Source organism: Scleropages formosus, chromosome 3 (assembly GCF_900964775.1).
Source record: "Scleropages formosus chromosome 3, fSclFor1.1, whole genome shotgun sequence".
Taxonomy (NCBI): Eukaryota; Metazoa; Chordata; class Actinopteri; order Osteoglossiformes; family Osteoglossidae; genus Scleropages; species Scleropages formosus.
In genome coordinates, this window is record NC_041808.1 from 3,788,043 (window position 1) to 3,809,114 (window position 21,072).

At 43.5% G+C, this 21,072-nt stretch overlaps 2 protein-coding genes across 2 annotated transcripts; both read left to right on the plus strand.

Annotated features, from left to right (window-relative positions):
• Window positions 1-3,994: 3,994 nt before the first annotated feature.
• On the plus strand, window positions 3,995-6,091 carry LOC114910174 (calphotin-like). The gene is made up of 2 exons (XM_029250102.1): window positions 3,995-5,513; window positions 5,556-6,091. The coding sequence occupies exons 1-2, from the start codon at window positions 4,232-4,234 to the stop codon at window positions 6,089-6,091; spliced, it is 1,818 nt and encodes a 605-aa protein (XP_029105935.1). The 5' UTR covers window positions 3,995-4,231.
• Window positions 6,092-8,770: 2,679 nt separating this feature from the next.
• On the plus strand, window positions 8,771-19,412 carry LOC108935991 (interferon-induced very large GTPase 1-like). The gene is given in 7 exon segments (XM_029250114.1): window positions 8,771-8,938; window positions 9,938-9,993; window positions 10,092-10,162; window positions 11,363-11,429; window positions 12,036-12,640; window positions 14,650-17,476; window positions 17,479-19,412. Coding segments are annotated over 4 exon segments (5,412 nt in total). The 5' UTR covers window positions 8,771-8,938; window positions 9,938-9,993; window positions 10,092-10,162; window positions 11,363-11,383.
• Window positions 19,413-21,072: the final 1,660 nt, after the last annotated feature.

Below are 21,072 nucleotides of genomic sequence, written 5' to 3' on the forward strand. Positions count from 1 at the left end.
CAGATGTTTCTTTGCTGCAAACAGGTGCCACAGCAAGAGAAAAGGCGAGATGGCTCCACGCAGGGGGCCGGAAGACAAAAGATGGTGTGATTGTTTCTATTAATGGCAAACCTTTTCTCCCCAGGAGCATGTTCCCTGGAGTGGCAAAGATTGTGCACAGCCTGGATCACGCTTCTTGCGATACCATGATGTCCCCTGTCTCCCAGTATTGGGAGGCTCCAGGGTTTTCCACCTTCGCATCGGTTTTCTGTCAGAAGTGTCCAGTGTGTTCGCAATACAATATTGGTAAAAGGATGGCAGTGTCCCAATCTCACACACCACTCCCAGAAGGTCCTTTTGATCATCTGCAAATAGATTTAGTTGAACTCACACTATCACCAGGATTAGGTACTGTCTGATTTTCAGCGATCTCGAGATGGGCAGAAGCATTTTCAGCACAGAAGACTTAGCACGCACTGTAGAAAAGTGCCTATTAAAAGAGATACTGCCTAGGTGGGGTGTCTCGGTGCGAATCACAAGTGACAATGGGACACATTTTGTAAACTCAGTAATACATCAACTTTCCAGATGGTTGGGATGTGACTTCAAACATTATTGCTCATATCACCCCCAGAGTGGTGGAATGATGAAAAAAGCGAATCAGATGCTAAAAGTTAAACTCGCAAAAGTGTGTGAGGAAACAGGTATACCATGGCTGGATGTGTTACCAATAGTCCTAACGGTTATGAGGGAAAAAACATACAGACAACTGGGATTCCGCTTTTGAGGTTCTGACAGGAAGACCAATGCCGGCCCCCATGCCAGCTGGATGAGTTTCATTGGAAACTGTGGATGGTGATCTGCTCTCCTATCTTTCAGGTCTCCAACGAATGTTGAAGGAGGTGCGTCAGCAGGTGCAACAGGACCTGCGAACCCCTAACCAGGCAGACACGTTGAAGCTGCTCCCTGGAGATTGGGTTCTCATCCGTGACCTACGAAGGAAACATTGGAACCAACCCCGGTGGAGAGGCTCTAACCAAGTTCTGCTGTCCACGCCCCACGCTGTGAAAGTAGAAGGCATGGACTCGTGGACCCACATCACCTACTGCCGTAAAGTAACCGATCCTGCAACATCATGAATGACTCCAAGATGCCCTGGAATCCCTTCCATCGGACAGGACTGTGTGAAATGAGAGGAACTTTGTGTTTCTTTTTTTGTATTAGCATTCATGATTGTATTGCCTACTGTATTACTGTCTGGGAAGTCTACTGAGAAACAGGGAGGTAATCGAACTTAAACCTCTGTTACAGACCGTAAGAGATCTGTAGAACATGAGACAGGCCTACATGGTGTTAACACGGCTTTAGAGCTGAGTTGCCCAAGGGGTTTTAGGTCACTAGCATTGGTGAGACATTTGAGAAAGTCTCAAAGGGGGGAGTGTGGAATGAAATTCTGTTTTACTTATTCTAATCTGTGACATTAAGTTGTTGTGCAGTAATCATGTGAACTTTGTACACGTTTTTGAGCCATTGTTTGTATGAAGACTGTACCTCTAAGATAAGGAAGCATGTGCTTGTATGGGAACGCCCTAGCGCGAGACCAGAAATCGGTTTCGGTTAAGGGCATGTGTGCTTAGAATAGGGTTAGAGTGTCCGAAAATGAGGACCTGCGTACGTGACTAAACGTGACTGGTATGTTGTGATAAAAGGATATCTTTTGCGCCTACACCGACAGACAAGCTTGGAATAGAAGTAACAACCCCGCCCCTGTGTGTATAAACATCTGCCTGCTTGCCTGTCCCGGTGGGACTCTCCCAAGAGGCTCACCCGTGCGCACGTATTGCATTAAAGGTTTCTGTAACCTGAGAGAGAAGCTGATGTTGTTCTTTCCTACCACATATATTTAGAAAGGGAACTTCAGTTGTCGACCACAACGTAACATTTACATTTACATTTATTCACTTAGCAGACGCTTTTTGTCCAAAGCGACTTACAATGGATACTATGTAGTGTTACTAGCCCACACACCTTATTCACCAAGATGACTACACTGCTAGACACACTACTTACAAGGAGTTACATGAAAATACACACACACACACACACACACACACACACACACATTTTCAGAACCGCTTGTCCCATACTGCCACGCCCACACCTCCGGGCCAACACGGAACACCTGTGACCCAACGCAGACTGCAGCATAAAAGGCTGCGTCGGACAACCAGCTGATGCGGAACCTTGATCTGCCTCCTCGTTAGCGACCTTCTCCAGCCATTTCCTGTTCCCGAACGCCTTCCCCGAACCCGTCCCTTGTTCCCCCGATCTACTGCCTCCTTCGGATTATCGACCTCTTGCCTGTACACTGACCTCGCCTTTTGGATCCTCCCTGTTACGACGTTCGCACCTCGAAGACCCTTTGCCCATCCTCTGACCTCCTCTCTTGGATTTCCCCGAAGACACCACGATTACCGCTCTGCACTTGGGTCCGCCGCTTCCCTCAGACGCGACCATGACACATACGGGGTCACGGGGAACCGGAGCCTACCCGGTAACACAGGGCGTAAGGCCGGAGGGGGAGGGGACACACCCAGGACGGGACACCAGTCCGTCGCAAGGCACCCCAAGCAGGACTCAAACCCCAGACCCACCGGAGAGCAGGACTGCGGTCCAACCCACTGCGCCACCGCAGCCCCTACATGAAAATACATTTCATCGCCAAGCATCTCTTACTGTATGGACTGGTCATAGTCTAAGTACAGATTTACTGGTTTTACAGTCAAATCTTATAAAATAAAAAAAAAAAATTCAACAAAATTTCGACAAGCGCTGATTTCAGTTTTTGAAGGTATTTAATAAAAGTAAAGCAATGCCTCAGATGAGTTTCTTTGTTGAAAATTAACCTCAGACAGAACACCATGCAAATAAAACACCTAACAATGGCAACTTATGCAATCTAAAAGAAGCAGTGAATTCATGAATTGCTGGGATGAAGTGGAGTTATTAATAAATGTCAGTAAAACAAAAAATGCATCCAGAAGGCGGCATCAATAGAATGGCGGGGCAATAAATGTAAGAAAATTTCAGATCTGGAAATTAATCTTTTATGTTTCACCACAAAATATGGACATTACTTTAAAAGCACTAACCCCTGATCAAACAATATTTGTTAGGCACTTTCATTTACCAGGCAGTAAAACAGGTCTTGGGGGGGGGGGTGCGGTGGTGCAGCGGGTTTGGCCAGGTCCTCCTCCCTGGTGGGTCTGGGGTTCGAGTCCTGCTTGGGGTGACTTGCGACGGACTGGCGTCCCGTCCTGGGTGTGTCCCCTCCAGTCCTATGCCCTGTGTTGCTGGGTTAGGCTCTGGTTTGCCATGACTCTGCCTGGGACAAGGAGTTTCAGCAAGTGTGTGTGTAAACAGGTCTGTTCCACCTTTTAAAATCATCAGTCATTGTTTCAGTTCCACATTTCAAACGCTATTCATTTTTCTTATTTCTCTTCTCACATTCTTTGAATTTTACTCCTACGGCTACTCCTCCTATAGAAGCCAGCGCTGTCCCGAGAGCAGTCCCCAACGGTCCTGCTACTAGAGTGAGCCCTGCCCCAATCACTAAGGCTGCTCCCATTGCTGTTGCCATAACCCCCACACCCTTCTGCGCTATTGCTGTCAGTACTGCAGCCATGACAAGAGACAGTGTACACACAGTCACCCCAACAGCATCCACATTCATCAGTGCAGCCAGGGCGACAACCACAAATGCTGAGATACTTGTTCCAGCTGCAACTTTTACGAATTCATGGCTTAAAGCTTTACGAAATGAATTCAGTAAATCTGGTAAGTTCCATAAAGCTTTTAATTGCTTTATGACTCCCCCTTCTCTTTTAAGAAGGGAAACTACAGATTTAAAAGCTGTAACTATTTCTACATCATCTTCACTCACTGTTGTGAGGGCAGCAGTTGCTACCATTGCTGTAGCAGCTACACCTGCTCAAGTTATTTTACAGCCTGACAATGGAGAAAAAAAATCATCCCTATAACTAAAACCACTATTGCTAGAGCAAAGATCAAAACTGATGGTGTGAGAATATTAAGTAATTCTTTTACTTTCTCAAGTACATATCTCAAGTAGAAAACAACCCCTGCAACTGTTATACCAGTTCCTACCCCAAATCCTGATAATCCCATTGCAACCATTCTTCCAACTAAAGCAACAGTTCCCCTTCCTGATGCAGCCATTTCTCCAGTTGAAATGGCTGTTTCTCCAGCTGCTGCTGCTGCTGTTCTTCCAGTTGACGTGGGTGTTCCTTCAGATGCTGTTGCTCTTCCTCCGACTGACGTGGATGTTCCTCCAGATGCTGTTGCTGTTCCTCCAGCTGGTGTTGCTCCAGCTGGTGTTGCTCCAGCTGGTGTTGCTGACCCTCCAACTGATGTAGTAATTGCTCCAGCTAACTTGGCCCCAAGTAATGTGCCTATTCCTCCAACTAATGCTGCTGCTCCTCCAAATAAAGAGGCTATTCCAGCTTTTTCGGCTATTTCTCTAGCTGATGTGGTTGTTTCCGGAGCTGATGTGGCCATTTCTCCAGTTGCTGTGACAGGTTCCTCAGATGATGAGATTGTTTCTCCCCCAGTTGATGAATTCATTTCTCCAGTTGCTGTGGCAGGTTCCTCAGATGATGAGACTGTTTCTCCCCCAGTTGATGAATTCATTTCTCCAGTTGCTGTGGCAGGTTCCTCAGATGATGTGGCCATTTCTCCAGTTGCTGTGGCAGGTTCCTCAGATGATGAGACTGCTTCTCCCTCAGTTGATGTTGTCATTTCTCCAGTTGCTGTGGCAGGTTCCTCAGATGATGAGATTGTTTCTCCCCCAGTTGATGAATTCATTTCTCCAGTTGCTGTGGCAGGTTCCTCAGATGATGAGACTGTTTCTCCCCCAGTTGATGAATTCATTTCTCCATCTGATGTGGCAGGTTCACCAGATGATGTGGCTATTTCTCCAATTGTTGTAACAGGTTCACTAGCTGATGTTGTCATTTCTCCAGTTACTGTGGCAGGTTCCTCAGATGATGAGATTGTTTCTCCCCCAGTTGATGAATTCATTTCTCCAGTTGCTGTGGCAGGTTCCTCAGATGATGAGACTGTTTCTCCCCCAGTTGATGAATTCATTTCTCCATCTGATGTGGCAGGTTCACCAGATGATGTGGCTATTTCTCCAATTGTTGTAACAGGTTCACTAGCTGATGTTGTCATTTCTCCAGTTACTGTGGCAGGTTCCTCAGATGATGAGATTGTTTCTCCCCCAGTTGATGAATTCATTTCTCCAGTTGCTGTGGCAGGTTCCTCAGATGATGAGACTGCTTCTCCCTCAGTTGATGTTGTCATTTCTCCAGTTGCTGTGGCAGGTTCCTCAGATGATGAGATTGTTTCTCCCCCAGTTGATGAATTCATTTCTCCAGTTGCTGTGGCAGGTTCCTCAGATGATGAGACTGTTTCTCCCCCAGTTGATGAATTCATTTCTCCAGTTGCTGTGGCAGGTTCCTCAGATGATGTGGCCATTTCTCCAGTTGCTGTGGCAGGTTCCTCAGATGATGAGACTGCTTCTCCCTCAGTTGATGTTGTCATTTCTCCAGTTGCTGTGGCAGGTTCCTCAGATGATGAGATTGTTTCTCCCCCAGTTGATGAATTCATTTCTCCAGTTGCTGTGGCAGGTTCCTCAGATGATGAGACTGTTTCTCCCCCAGTTGATGAATTCATTTCTCCATCTGATGTGGCAGGTTCACCAGATGATGTGGCCATTTCTCCAGTTGCTGTGGCAGGTTCCTCAGATGATGAGACTGCTTCTCCCTCAGTTGATGTTGTCATTTCTCCAGTTGCTGTGGCAGGTTCCTCAGATGATGAGATTGTTTCTCCCCCAGTTGATGAATTCATTTCTCCAGTTGCTGTGGCAGGTTCCTCAGATGATGAGACTGTTTCTCCCCCAGTTGATGAATTCATTTCTCCATCTGATGTGGCAGGTTCCCCAGATGATGAGGTCATTTCTCCAGATGATACAGCAATTTCATCTGCCGCTGCATTTGTTTCCCCAGTTAATGAGAACGAAAAAATATTATGAAATATTAATTGAAAAATACCTATGAAATTAATTACTCATTTCTTTTATGATTAATGTGTAAACCATGTCTAACTTTGTTGTATGTGTCTGTTCTGGGCATACATACTGTACAGCCTAATGGATGAATTAGACTTTGTTTAACATAAACTGGAATAGTGGTTAGAGTTGCTGCCGTTGCAGGTTTAACTCCCGCCCCAGCTACCTTCCTTCTACCACGGTACTTACTCTAAAAAACTGCTCCACTAAATGACCCAGTTGTGTAATTGCATAAATAGTTGTAAGTTAACATGAAATGTTATTTTGGAGAAAAGCTTCATCTAAATGAATGATGTCAGTGTAAGAAGCAAGAAGGAGGGGTTCTTAGGGACATGGGTAAAAAAATAACAAATTAACCTTAATCTCAGGGTATTTATAGACATCACACCACTGACAGGGCTACTCATAGGATGCAAGTCAGAGATCTCAGTGTGAAATCTTAACTCTTTCGGAGTGAACATCAACTCTGTATAACACATTACCTTGAGGATTACCTGGAGGTTGCTGAAATCTGGTGTCTCTTTGGAAAGACTCTTTGGGTAACACCAAGTAAGAGTCATTGTGTGCTATCTTGCTGGTGATTTCTTCTAGAAGGGCATCCATGTTACTGCAAAATGTAATATCACTGGGTTCATATGTTTCGATCCAGAATGGATGCTGGTGGTCTGCTCCCCAGCAGAAATGGACCACCAAAACATATTTCATATTTGTTTCACCAAACATCTCAGTCACAGTCTGACGATATGCGGGTGCTGTTCCTGTCACAAGGACTGCACTGATCTCGGGAAGCTTTTGGACCACAGAGGCAAAGCTGGCATGTGAGGCATGTTCAGTCGAAGTTTCAGGCAAAGATAAAAAAACAATGTTTGTATCATTATAATTTTGACTCTTCCAGGCAATCCCATCTGCTCTGCACAACCACTTCTGGGTGTGTTTTGTATCTTCAGTATTTTCAGACATGAAGTCTGTCACTTCGCCGACACACAAAATGTATTTTCCTGTTGGAAGTCTGTCGAAAGACCTGTGCACTAAAAGAAAACATGACAATTTCATTCACAGTATAATGGTATTGCACACATGAATTATTGTTACTAACTTGGTCATTTTTTTCATTGCACTTGGTCCTGCTCTGTGAAATGCATCTGTCATCAAGTGATGCAAAGTCAAATGATACAGGAACTACTTTTATTAATTTAACTGACCCTTCTCTCCAAGACAGCTTTAGGGTAAGTACCTTGCTCAAGGGTGCTGATGCCTGTGATCTTTGGATGCAAAGACAGGAACTCCAGCCACTATGCTACCAGTTGTCCCCATGTTATGAAATAAGTGTATTGATTCAGTTTCATCAACAGCTCAATCAAAAATAAATATTATCAAACTTTACTTTTTCAAAGTTCAGAAAACACAAAGTCCACTGGTCCCCTTGCGATAGCCAAGCCATGACCCTTTGCTCCTCGGTCTCCCGGTCCCTCTTCACCCATTCACCCTGAATCCTATCCTCTCGGTTCCGGACTTCGCGATTCTTCTCCTAGACCCCGATTCTCGTCTTACCCCATAGATAACATCTGCACCTCCAGTGACCCGTGTCTGCCCTGAACTACGACTCTTGGCCTGCCCCTTGTTTAAGTGCTGAAGAATGAACAACCTGCGACTGGGTCCTCCCCTTCTCCTCAGCCTCCTGTCCTCATCTTTGACAGTAACCATTAATAGATCATAAAGCCTAATGCACATTTTGTCTAAAAAACTAAATATGCTGAAAAACTCACAGATAACCACAAACTCAGTGCCATGCCCACGCCACCGAGCCAGTGCGGAACACCTGGGGCGCGGCACAGACTGACGCAGAAAAGGCAGCTTCAGAGCAGGGACTGATGCGGAACCTTGTTCAGCCTTGTGACTTCCTTGCTGTATCTGAACTCCTTCCTGATCCCTTAGTCCTTTCCCAATCCCTTACCCTGCATCCTAGTCTTCGTGCCTCTTTATGATTATCGACCTCTTGCCTGTGTACCTGGTCTTTTGTATTGCCCCTTCAACGACGTTTGCGCCTCGGAGACCTATTGCCCTTATTCCTCTCCGGACTTGGGTCCGCCCCTTCCTTCCGGAACCATATAACATATTACTCTGATTAATATACTGTTATATCTAGATAAAAGGATTTCTCAGTGTGGATATCGATATCACAGTAAATTAACACACAAATTGTCTGAAACCGCTTATCCCCAGGGGGGTTGCGCCGAGCCGGAGCCTAACCCGGCAATACAGGGCGTAAGGGTGGAGGGGGAGGGAACACACCCAGGGCGTCTGGCGCAAGGCATCCCAAGCAGGACTCAAACCCCAGGCCCACCAATGAGCAGGTCCCCAGCCAAACCTTCTGCACCCCCACAAATTAACAGAATGATGGATGTCTATAGATAAATATGATTGATATGAACATATCTATCAAGATGTAGAAAGAATAATCAGTAATTCTGACATGCAAAGTTTTAAATGTTACAGAGAAAATAACCTGTATCCTTTGTTTCTATGGCTGAAACTGAAGTGTTCACAGTAAGTAAATAGAAGTAGAGGTAAAATAAGTACTACAGAAGTTTAAAATGACACTTACATTGAGAGTTCATTTCAGAACCGTCCATGTCTATCGCGATGCGGCTAACGGGACGTTCGGGAGTGAATTTACAGACAAGTGAAAGTGAAAACATTACTTTCACTTTCAGTTCTGTTGTTGCCCACCGCCCAGTTCACATCCCCTCCTCCTGGGGTTCTGTATTTAAAAAGGCGCAGAGACCCTCCGTTCAGTCAAACCTGCAGCAGGTGAGTCCCTGTGTTTCTACTTCTATGTATTCTTTAATAATGGAACATAGAACCTCACGCAAAATGTTACTTAACTCTGTCACGGCAACAGAGGGACTGGAGACAGACACACACAGGCAAGTCGTGGACCCAATTGCGGGTTGATTTTATTCTTTTCTTGAAGTTCGAAGGGCAGGACACGATCAAGGTCAGGCGAAGGTCTTTCAGGCGAAGGTCTTTCAGGCGCAGATGTCTCGACACAGGCAAGGCAAAACTCGGTGGTTGTAGAAGACAGGGGAGGGTCGAAAACAAGGAACACTAGAACTAAGCAGGCTGCGAAGAACAGCCCGAGGCCGCTGCCGCTGCGATTGCGAGAATCCGTGTCGTGCTGTGTACACGGAGCTCATTTTATCCCGGGCGTCATCAATTAGCCAGATGTTGCCGCTCCACTCTTTCCTGGAGGCGTGACAAACTCACACACACATTGTCAGAAACGGCTTGTCCCGAGCAGGGTCGTCGTGGCGAGCCGCCGGAACCTAACTTGGCAACACAGGGCGTAAGGCTGGAGGGGGGCACCCAGGAGGGGATACTAGTCCGTCACAAGGCACCCAAAGCAGGACTTGAACCCAAGACCCACCAGAGAGTGGGACCCTGCCAAACCCGCTGCGCCACTGCGCCCCCCTGTGGTTTTAGTAGTTATGTTCAGTTATTTATTTTCTCCCGTCCTGGGTGTGTCCCCCTCTGGCCCTACGCCATGTGTTGCTGGGTAGGCTTCGGTTCCCCGTGACCCCGTATGGGACGAGCAGTTCAGAAAATGTGTGTGTATTTATTTTCTTATTTTTATGGACATCACTAACCCTAATACACGAGCTACATGAAGGTGTAATGAAACAGGCTTATTTGCGATGTGGGGGGCGAAGTTGCACGGGGGTGCTTGGTCAGGTCCTGCTCTGGTGGGTCTGGGGTTTGGGTACTTTTTGGAGCATCCCTTTTATACCCCGTCTCCCCGATTTGCTGCAGGTACGGTCGTCCGGCATGAGGTCGTGGGCGTGACAGTCCGTGTTTTTGCTATCACAGTATGTCTTTAAGTTTTAAAATATTTACATTGTACATATATTACGTTGTGTATTTATTGGCAGAATTCTGTACTTATGCTCTTCTGTTATTTTAACAGTCATTTGCCAGGAGAAGTTCCGTAGATTATAACCCCCAACTCAACCCCCTGAAGACCCAACCACAGGTCTGGTGAGTTACTTAGCATTAAAGAGGTGGATCTTACACCAAAGGGTAGTTGGTTTATGTACAAGGAAAGACCCTTCTGGGCAAATCCATGAATACGAAGACATACGTACACGCACACACACACAGACACAGACACACACACACACACACACACACACACACACACATTGTCTGAACCACTTGTCCCATACGGGGTTGTGGGGAGCCGGAACCTAACCTGGCAACACAGGGCGTAAGGCTGGAGGGGGTGGGCACACACCCAGGATGGGATGCCAGTACCCCAAGCAGAATTCAAACACCAGACCCACCAGAGAGCAGGCACAGGTCAAACCCGCTGCACCACTGCAACCCCCCCCCCCCCCCCCGCCCCGAATATGTAGACATGGACCAAAAAAAATACTTTATTCAGTGCTCTGTGTCACCATGTGAGAAGAATGCTCTATAAAAATAAATTGAATTCATTAACTGGTGTTTTAAGAAGGCCTGAGAGCTCCTTAACACCACACAGACTGGCCTTTTGAATGATATTTTTAGCTAGGATTACAGATAATGTGGTAATTTGCAAAATGTTCAACTTCAAAGAAACTGTCTGTACTGTTTTTTGTTTCACATATAGCTCCAAAGATAGTCCTAGCAGACATACAGCATCTGTCACAAAAACTGTCAAATTATTTTCCTCTTAAGCCACCCTTTGATTTCAATAGCCATCTTTCACAGTTTTCTTAGTAGAAGTTATGACTAATCTGTTCATGGCAGACAAAGCTTCACCTTAACTATTTGTGCTGACAGCGCAGGGGTTGAAATCTGTCACATCAGTCACATTGCCAGAATCACACATCAGGACACAAGGGGTAGGACCCAGTTCCAGGACAGTTTATTTAGTTATTGCAGGGCTGTACACTCGGGGCAAAATTAAGATGCAGCTGGAGTCACCTGTTCCCGTGAAGAGATGAGGACTGTATCAATTCAACTTACTCTTAAAATGATCTTCAATGAGACATTATAATCAGTACTGAATTCAATTGTGTCATAAAACAAGTGTTTATTTTAGTTATTCTAGTACCTGTGATTATTATTATTATTATTATTGACAACAACAACAATAATAATAATAATAATAATAAAAATTGAATGGTCCATATAGCACTTTGACAAAAAGTGGAAATGAGCTTTTTATTACTAGATATTTTCTCTTATTTTCAGGCTCTGGCTGCAAAAGCAGAAATGGATTCAGAAAAAGTGGAAAGTGATACAGAGGCCAAGTATAAAAGTTAGTTTTCAAGTCATTATGGTTTACTTAAAATTATTATTTTTTTTTACTGTAATACACATCTTTTCTCTCAAAGTAAATCAATGATTTCTCCAATGACTTCCAAATGTTTTATGATTTAAAGATTTCAATCCTTGCAGATTATTGTTGTCTAGGGTAAAGGTGGGAAGAGTAGTCAGTAACAATACTTAAATAAAAGTGCTGTTATTTTCACAAATACTTTAAAAAAAATACTCATGGAAAAGTAAATTTGGTTATTGAAAAAATACTATACAATTCTAAGATTCACACCCAGCTTAGTTCTTGTTAACATCATAATACATTGAAAGTGTTACTTCATCCACTCCAGTTTCCCTGGTCAGACACGTGGAGACCCTCTGTTCGCTGTCATTTTAATCAGACCTAAGAAATTAAACAATGAAAAGACAACCTGTTGCTTCCTTCATGTGATATTTCACATTTTTACTCCAGCCCTAATCTTCGTATGCTGATTGTAATATTTGAATGGTAGAATTGAAAAAGTTAAATTTTAATATCTGAATGGTTTTACAGTTTGAAAGAGTGAAAAGAAACATATTTGGTCTTAATCATTACACTGATTTACAGGGAGCAAAAATGAAAGCAAAGAGAATCAACCAATCAGAATTGTCCTTTTGGGAAAAGATGGTGTTGGGAAGAGTTCTGCAGGAAACACCATTTTGGGGAAACCAAAATTCAAAACTTGCAACATCGCCTCAGAAACACAGTGGCAGAGAGCAGAAGCAGTGGTGTGTGGCAGGACAGTTACTGTGATCAACACACCAGATGTGGTTACAGAACAGCTCACTCCAGAGTCTGTGAGAGCCATTGTGAACGGCCTCCCTTTGTGCTCCCCTGGACCACATGCTTTCCTTCTGGTCATGTCAACAGAAGGGTTCGCCAAGGAAGACTGCAGAACTGAACATTTTCTCAGTAAGATATTTGGGGAGAGCGCATTGATGTACACCATGATACTCTTCACCCAAGACCAGAGTGAGACTCCATATGTTGAAAACTTGAAGCTCAAATCATCAGGCTTTAGTGAACTCGTGGAGAAAATTCAGAGTAGATATCATGTCTTCAGTAATAAGGACGGGAAAGATCAGGCTCAAGTCATTCAGCTCCTGGAGAAAATAGATGGCATGGTTGCAAAGAATGGTGGAGGATTTTACACTGAAAAAATCAACAAAAAGGTACGTAACACACACACACACACACACACACACACACACTCACACTGTCTGAAGCTGCTTGTCCTAAGTGGGGTCACGGCGAACTGAGAACAGAGAGCGGGACCCGGCCAAACCCGTTGTGCCCCCTGTGCATCATATACACTATTCTAAATGCCTTACTGCGAATAAGTCATTTTGTGTTAGTAAGCTGTGTTTGTCTACAACAGAAAAATTTGAAAAGAATAATTCAACCAAGTGTGGGGGTTGGGGGGAGGGTGCAGAGGAAGCAGGGGGAGCACGGGGTGCAGTGGTGGAGGGGGCTTGACTGGGGCCTGCCTTCTGGCGGGTCTGGGGTTCGAGTCCTGCTTGGGGTGCCCTGTGACGAACTGGGATCCTGTCCTGGGCGTGTCGTCCCCACCTCCAGCCCCGCGCCCTGTGTTGCCAGACTAGGCTCCGGTTCCCTGCGACTCCTGCTTAGGACAAGCGGTTTCAGACAATGTGTGTGAGTTTAACCAAGTTGATACAGTTTTAGTACATTTATTAATTTAAATTTCTCCAAAGCACCATACATCTCACAGAAAAATACAGTGAGTGCATTACATCAACAGAGAAAGAGACTTGGATGCAGACGGGTGATTCTAAAGTACAGTTAATTTGTTACTTTCCGCATTATGAACCAAGTACCTATGAACCAGTTCACCAGTTCAAAAAATCCTAGAACCTATTTTGGTACGTGTTTTAACTCATACCAGATACGTGTAAATGAAATAGATTCAACACCAGCGCTATTTCGATTCTTTCTTGTTGCATTTTGCTGCCAACTACTGGTCACTTTTTGCTCTAGAATAGAGGAATTTCAGAAAACAGAAAGAAATGAAAAAAATCCAATTAAAGTAAATCAAACTGTAAATGTATTTTTTTTTATCTTTAGAAATTTGTAAGTTCACTGTTCGTAACTGGAAGTACAAAGTTACCTTACTCATGGGTACAACAGAAGGATGTGCGATTCAAGCCTGAGTCCTTAGAACCCCATAGAATTAAACATGTAATTATGACCTCAGTCACTGAAATCAACGTGGCACCCTGGGTTCTTCCAGAGAACCATACTGAGGACAGATTCAGGTAACATGCAAAACTTGTGTTGCATTCAAGATCTTTACAGAAAAAGTAACTGGTCAGGGAGCAAGAAAGAAATTTACATGGGGAAGGTCCGGGAAGTGCACTCTCTGGTCTCCTTCTCAGGGTCGAGTGACCTCCTGCGGCTGGGGAAGGGTTAAATGAAGGGGGCATTGTGGACATTTGTCGCTGTGGAACCAATTCTTTTTTTCCCTTATGAAATAATGGACCTCATCACAATGAAAACTTGCCTAAAAGCGAATGGGTGGCATGGTGACACAGCGAGTAGCGCTGCTGTCTCACAGCACCTGGGTGGTGTGAGAGGATGTGGGTTTGATTCCCGCTCAATCTGTGTGGAGTTTGCATGTTCTCCCTGTGTCTGTGTGGGTTTCCTCTGGGTGCTCTGGTTTCCTCCCACAGTCCAGAGACATGCTGTTCAGGTTCACCCATAGCGTGTGAGTGAGAGAGTGTGTGAGTTCCACTGATGTATGGATGAGTGACCCCATTGTAAGTAATATATCTGGCAGTGTAAGTCACCTTGGTGAATAAGGTGTGTGGGCTGATAACACTACATAGAGTTCAGCCGCTTTGGACAAAAGTGTCTGATAAATAAGTAAATGTAAGACGAGGATGTTATGGAACTGATTAACCTTTTTATGTGAGGGATGGGTGTACATCTCACCAATTTTTTGCATATTGTTGCATGAGTTCCTGTAGCAATCCTGAGTAAAATATCGTATGCAGTTTAAGTACTCATCCAGGTAAAACACATAAGAAGATCAATGCAAGCCCTACACATTTTACGTTTTATTCATTCAGCAAGTTGCTACCATAAATAAAAACACATTTCAACAGGTTAGATATTTGAACAAGCTTCTTTTGCAAAACCTGGAGTGTTACTTTATCTTTTACAGGTGATAGCCACAAATTCTACTGGAAAAAAGCCAGAAATGAGCAAAATGGAGCAGCAGCTTCTAGAAATTATTGGCAGACTGGGTCTTGAAGATTTTCACCCTAAAAAACTAACAACAGCAGACATACTGACCATTGACAAATGTTCCGTGGGTCATCAACCTCAAACAGAAGAAGACGTGGCAGTTGCATTCCTACAGAAACTGCTTGTTCTAGATTACAGAGGCAGACAGGTGTCTTTAAAAGATAGAAATATGGAGCCTCTTAATTCAGATGACTTTGACATAATGCAATTTATTGACCAAAAGAAGAAGGAGGCAGAAAAAGCAGAAAGTCTTCACCCAATGGATGTTCAGATGGCAGTTTTTCATTGTGCAGACAACTTCCTGAGACAATACATGATGAATAAACTGTCTTTCTGTCAGTATGCACTTCCACTGTTAGTGCCCAATCCTGTTAGCGGTGAGATAGAGTTTCCTTTGTGGACATTTCGTCAGATTAAGAAGACCTGGAAAACTCTCGATACCTCCAAAACAGCTACAAGCAGAAGTGAGCCAGTTTACAAGGCATTCACCCCAATGGTATTTTTCTGCAGAATTGGAACAGTGACATCTTCTAAATCCCAGCTGATGAATTCTGTCATCAATCCACGTCACAACACATTCTTCCATAGACACTGCCCAGGGAGCAGCAGAACCTGCCATCTAATGGATGGAGTTGTGGAGATTGCCTGGTACTGTTCTTCCGGAAAACCAGATGACACGTTCAATGACTGTATTGCATTCTGTAATCTCCACGGTGATGCAGAAAAACATATAAAACAAAGAAAGTTCCTGGTTGAGAAGTCAGCTGTGAGTGTTGTTCTGTTACAGAAATTGGATCTTAGCGAGGAAGGGAAGGACGTCTTGCCACAGTTTCTTGATACCTCTAAGCCTCTAATCTTCCTTCTTTCAAACGAGAGAACAAGTCTAAGTAAAACAAGTGAAGGCCATTTTCAAATTGGCTTGAAAGACAGAAATCAAGCTGAAGTCATTGAAGAACTGACAATGATAATCAAATACTTTTTGAAAAGATCAAATCCAGTCTTTAACCTTGGGGACATTGCTGAATCTTCAGAGTTCAGTGTAGATGAGACTGAGACTGATTGCTGGGAAGGGAAACTCAAAGCAGACACTGTAATAAAGGAACTGGATGGAACTGAATTTTCTCAAATAAAAGTGAAATTACTACCTCGTCAAGGACGTCCGTGGCAGGAGTGGAGCAAAAGCAGCAAAGATCTTCACCGTCTACATGGAAATGTAATGCAAATGGAGAGTGAAATACATCAAAAAATGAAGTCCTTACGACAAGAACAGCGATCCTTCCCTCTCAGTGATCTGATGAAGCATTTTTTAAGGGAAATACAGTCAGGCAACATAGCACATAAGATGTACTTCCTGAAATGGGTTAGCAGCTTAATGGATGACCTGTGTGAAGATAAGTTGTCAGTGATTCGCAAACAATATGATGCTAAATGGACAGAGGCACTACAGTTAAAAAACAAACATGATAAGAGGGATGAATTAAGAGCGAAACAGGAGGAACTTGAAAAAGTGTCTGAGGAACTGAGTGATGGAACATGTGGCCTGGAACATCTCATGAGAGAAATGGGTCAGATCTATGAGGCATGGGAGTCTCAGAAAGAGGGAACTGACAGAACAGGAGTGGACATTTCTTCCCTTCCTGCCCTTGCTGCAGACATCATGATCTCTGGGTTTCCAATAGAACTGATGGATGGTGATGCCGCTCATGTTCCGATGCAGTGGATAGATGCTGTTTTGGGAAAAGTTGTGGAGAAAATAGGTAACGAGAGACTCTTTGTTTTGTCTGTTCTTGGTCTTCAGAGCACTGGGAAATCCACTATGCTGAATGCCATGTTTGGCCTACAGTTTGCAGTAAGTGCAGGTAGATGCACCCGAGGTGCTTTCATGCAGCTGGTAAAAGTTTCAGGAGAGGCACAAAAAGAGCTGAAGACTGACTACTTTTTAGTGGTTGATACAGAGGGACTTCGGGCTCTGGAGTCAGCAGGAAAAGCAACTGTTCACCATGACAATGAGTTGGCAACATTTGTCATTGGCCTTGGCAACATGACCCTGATCAACGTCTTTGGAGAAAATCCAGCAGAAATACATGACACTGTGCAAATTGCCATTCAGGCCTTCCTCAGAATGAAGAAGGTGAAATTAAGTCCCAGCTGCATATTTGTTCACCAAAACGTGGCCGATATTGCAGCGGGAGAGAAAAACATGGAGGGGAAGAGACGTTTGCAAGAGAAGTTGGATGAGATGACCTGCTTGGCAGCCAAGGAGGAAGAGGAGTGTGATGTGAAGTGTTTTAATGATGTGATTTCATTTGATGTGACAAGAGACATCCAATACTTTGCTCAGCTCTGGGAAGGGAATCCACCAATGGCCCCACCTAATCCACGATATGCAGAAAATGTCCAGGATCTCAAGAAGATTATTCTTTCTGTGGCTAAACAGCAGGAACGGATCAGTATCTCCAGTATCTCAGATTTCCGTGTTCATGCGAAGGACTTGTGGAGTGCATTGCTTAATGAAGACTTTGTTTTCAGCTTCAAAAATACACTTGAAATAGTTGCTTACAGAAAACTTGAAGCTGAATATGGGAATTGGACCTGGACTCTCAGGAGTGCCATGCAAGTCATAGAAAATACACTCTACAACTGCATAGAAAATGGTTCTCTGGAAGCTGTGGACAAAGAATACTTACGATCAGAAATGAACATTTCATATCAAACAGTTCAGACCAAGATGAATCAGTACTTCTCTACAAAGACAAAGAAATTCTTTCACAGTGGAAATGTAGGATTGAACTGAGAATTGGGGATCTCCATAGGGATCTGATAGATAAAACTAAAAGGAACTTTGATGAGATCATTCAACAGAAAACTGCCTGTAAAGAACTGGAGGAAAACAGAACTTGTTATGAGAATGAAATATACAACAAAAGTGTAGAACTGGCACTTAAGCTGAAAGGAGAAGACTTTGATAAAGACAAGTTAAGTAAAGAATTTGAATCAATGTGGAAGAAATGGACTATGTCGGTGACATCAAAAATGTCAACAATCGAAAACATTAACATTCGGAATGATGTCATGAACATGTTGCAATCGCACTTTGAATATAAGCAAATCAAAGATAGCATTGAGAAAGGCTCTTTCAAACACAGTCACACTTCTCCGAATCATGAAGAAACAACATATTCTGGATTCAAAGGTTTCATAAAGAAAGGGGTGAATTACATCGGAACTAAACTGGGGGTAAAACAAGACAATTTTGAGGATACAAGGAGAGTCAGAGAATTGTCACAAGCTATAGAGAGAGAAACTGCAGAAAACATCAAAAAAGCACCAGTTAAGAAAATGGGTTATGATCAACGCTATATCCAAGAGATCATAAAAAATGCAACTGATAAACTTATGGAATTTGAATCCAAGAATTTTCAGTTACGAAAAGAGTTCAGATTGGACCTTCTGTTGTATCTGTGTGACATGGCAGAGAAGGAATTCACAAACCTTCACCACCAGTTCAGGGAGGCCAACGATCCACGTGATTTCCTGGACAGGAAGAAACCAGAGTATTACAGCATCTTCAAGATTCACTGCAAAGATACAACTTCAGCTGTTGCAGTGGCTGATATTCTGTGTATGAAGCTCAAACCCCGTATTCTGCAGGCTGCTTATAACCAATCCGCTGTTGATGTGGCCGATACAATTAGAAGAAATTCTGAAGAATTCAGAGGGAACAGGTCTAATCTGGAGAAACATTTCTTGAAGTCTCTGGCAAAATCAAAGAAATTTGAGGACTTTATGAAATATGTACATGACCCACAAAAATACTTTGAAAATTTCATAACTGAACATGTGAAAAATCAGTTGGATACAAATCAAAGTTTTCTCCAAATTTTTAAAAACAATCTGAAGGCAAAACTGGCCTGTGTTACTGATGCAGTGGAAGCCGCTACAGAACAAGTAAAAAACCAAAAGGAAGAAAGTGATGAAAGTCAGAAGGACAGTACTGACACCAGTCAGGAAAAGGCCAACGTGTGGCTGGACAGTTTTTGTAAAAAGCTTGCAGACAAGCTGGAATTTTCCATGAAGGACCTTAAAGGGATCAGTTTAGGTGAGATCCTCAACTTTGACAACCTTAAAGAGACAATGAAGAGAGCACTGGATGGACTCACTGAAGACTTAAACCCAGAGTTCAGCAGCCTGTCCTCAATACAAATGGAGCTTTTTCGGGAAACACCTGCAGAGATCTTGATAAAGCAGCTGTGCGACTGCTGCTGGGTTCCTTGTCCTTTTTGTGCCGCCATCTGCACCTGTACCATAAGAAATCACGATGGAGACCACAGTGTCTCTTTTCATCGACCCATTGCAGTAAATGGTTATTATTACAGCTACATTGATGTTTTCTCAATTCGTATTTGTACTACTGCAGTTTCAAGTTCCGAATTATTTTCTCCAGATTCATCTGATCGTTCAGTCCAGTATAAAAAATACAGAGAAGCTGGTGAGAAGTTTGCCTGTTGGAACATCACTCCGGACACCTCAGTTTTACCCTACTGGAAATGGATGGTGTGTCAGTTCAAAGACCAACTGGAGAATCACTACAAAAAAAAATTCATAGGACCGGGTGAAATCCCTGCAGCTTGGAAAGAACTGACTGAAGAAGATGCTCTTGGGAGTTTAGAGAAAATCTGAACATTTTCATTCATTTGTGGAGTTCAAGTCATCGACAACAGAAACTTGAGCATAAAATTAATGTGATGACAAGAAAGGATTAAGGTTACATTGATAACGTTCAGATGCAGGAAATATACGAATGGTAAAGAGCATAATTACTCATTGCATTATAACTTTCATGGACTCTTTTTCATGGGCATTCTAATAATATTTTTCAGTATATTAATAATTAACTGAATGGCTGTAACGGGGGGCGTGGTGGCGCAGTGGGTTGGACCGGATCCTGCTCTCCGGTGGGTCTGGGGTTTGAGTCCTGCTTGGGATGCCTTGCGACGGACTGGCGTCCCGTCCTCGGTGTGTCCCCTCCCCCTTCAGCCTTACGCCCTGAGTTGCCGGGTTAGGCTCTGGCTCCGCGTGACCCCGTATGGGACAAGCGGTTCAGACGGTGTGTGTGTGTGTGTGTGTGTGTGTGTGTGTGCGCGCGCGCGCGCGTGCGCCACTAGGATGGTAGTAGCGAGAACTGTACAGTAAAGTGCCAATGGGTGAGTAGGTGCGCAGCAGTAAAGGAGACAGAGTGACTGTTTGTCTGTGCTGGGGGGACAAGGGGGGACAGGGGTATTGTCTCATAGCAAAAGAGCAATACTGTACTTCCTTTTGTCCCTCCTGGCTGGACCTTCTTGTTACCTTGTGTGTTTGTAAACGTTGCATTATTATGGAATCCGCGTGTGTGTGGCTTCACTCCCCCTGTCTGCGCTCGCTACAGTAAATTTCATACATACATAAAAAGCTGGGTAACAAGACGCACATTTTTCCTCCACACACATTTTCGTCCATTATTAAATATTTTTCCCCATGTTTGTAAGCTTGTCCCTATTTCGGAACAAATTCTACAATTCAACATTCCTACAGTACTGAATGTCATGTAAGAGAATATTTCAGTAACTCTTCGCTGCAGTTTTGCTTTACTGTAACATCTGAAAAATATACACTAAATGAAAATAATATTATTTTTCAGTATATCAGTAATCATGGCTGTAGATGAATATTTTTTAGATGCTGAAATAAATCTGTCAAATCTGATTTAAAATAGTGCATGTTTACCATTAAGTCGTCTAAAAACCCAGTATATTGTGCTTTGTAGATGTAATTGGGAGAAAGAAAACCCTTTTTTAGTCAATATGGGGAAAGCTGGATATGACTTCCTGATCTCTTATAATGTCAGCAGAATAAGTCTCTAGGAAACAATGTGTATAAGAGATAATTTACAAGAAATACAGAGAACATCAGAGTGATGAGTAACACTTTGACAACAGATGAACATTCATTGCCTATAATTTCACGGATCCTTTTGGTGGAAAAAGGTCATTCAGTGTTTGGACAGAGGGGTGATTTGTAGCCAGGTGCTGCCAGTGAAATCCACTTGATTAGTTGATCATCAGCAAGTGTGAACACTTATTGTTACTCATTCCCGGAAGGATTATGAGTAGTGCTGGAGAAGTTGAGCTTTCTGAAGCAGTGAGCTTTTCCACATAATTGTTGAAGAAAAAAGGTTCATTACTCAAAGCTCTGGTTAACACAGTGAATGCTGGTGTTCCCTGATGGTCAAAACTACTCATAGCAGTTCAACCCGTTGGAAATGACATGTTGTAGTTGCCCAGTCATCAAATATGTATTTTCA

Coding starts and splice junctions, on each gene's coding strand:
- LOC114910174 (XM_029250102.1), top strand. CDS start 4,232: ATGGCTGTTTCTCCAGCTGCTGCTGCTGCTGTTCTTCCAGTTGACGTG. Junction 5,514..5,555: donor TTCTCCAGTTGCTGTGGCAG/GTTCCTCAGATG, acceptor TTGCTGTGGCAG/GTTCCTCAGATGATGAGACT.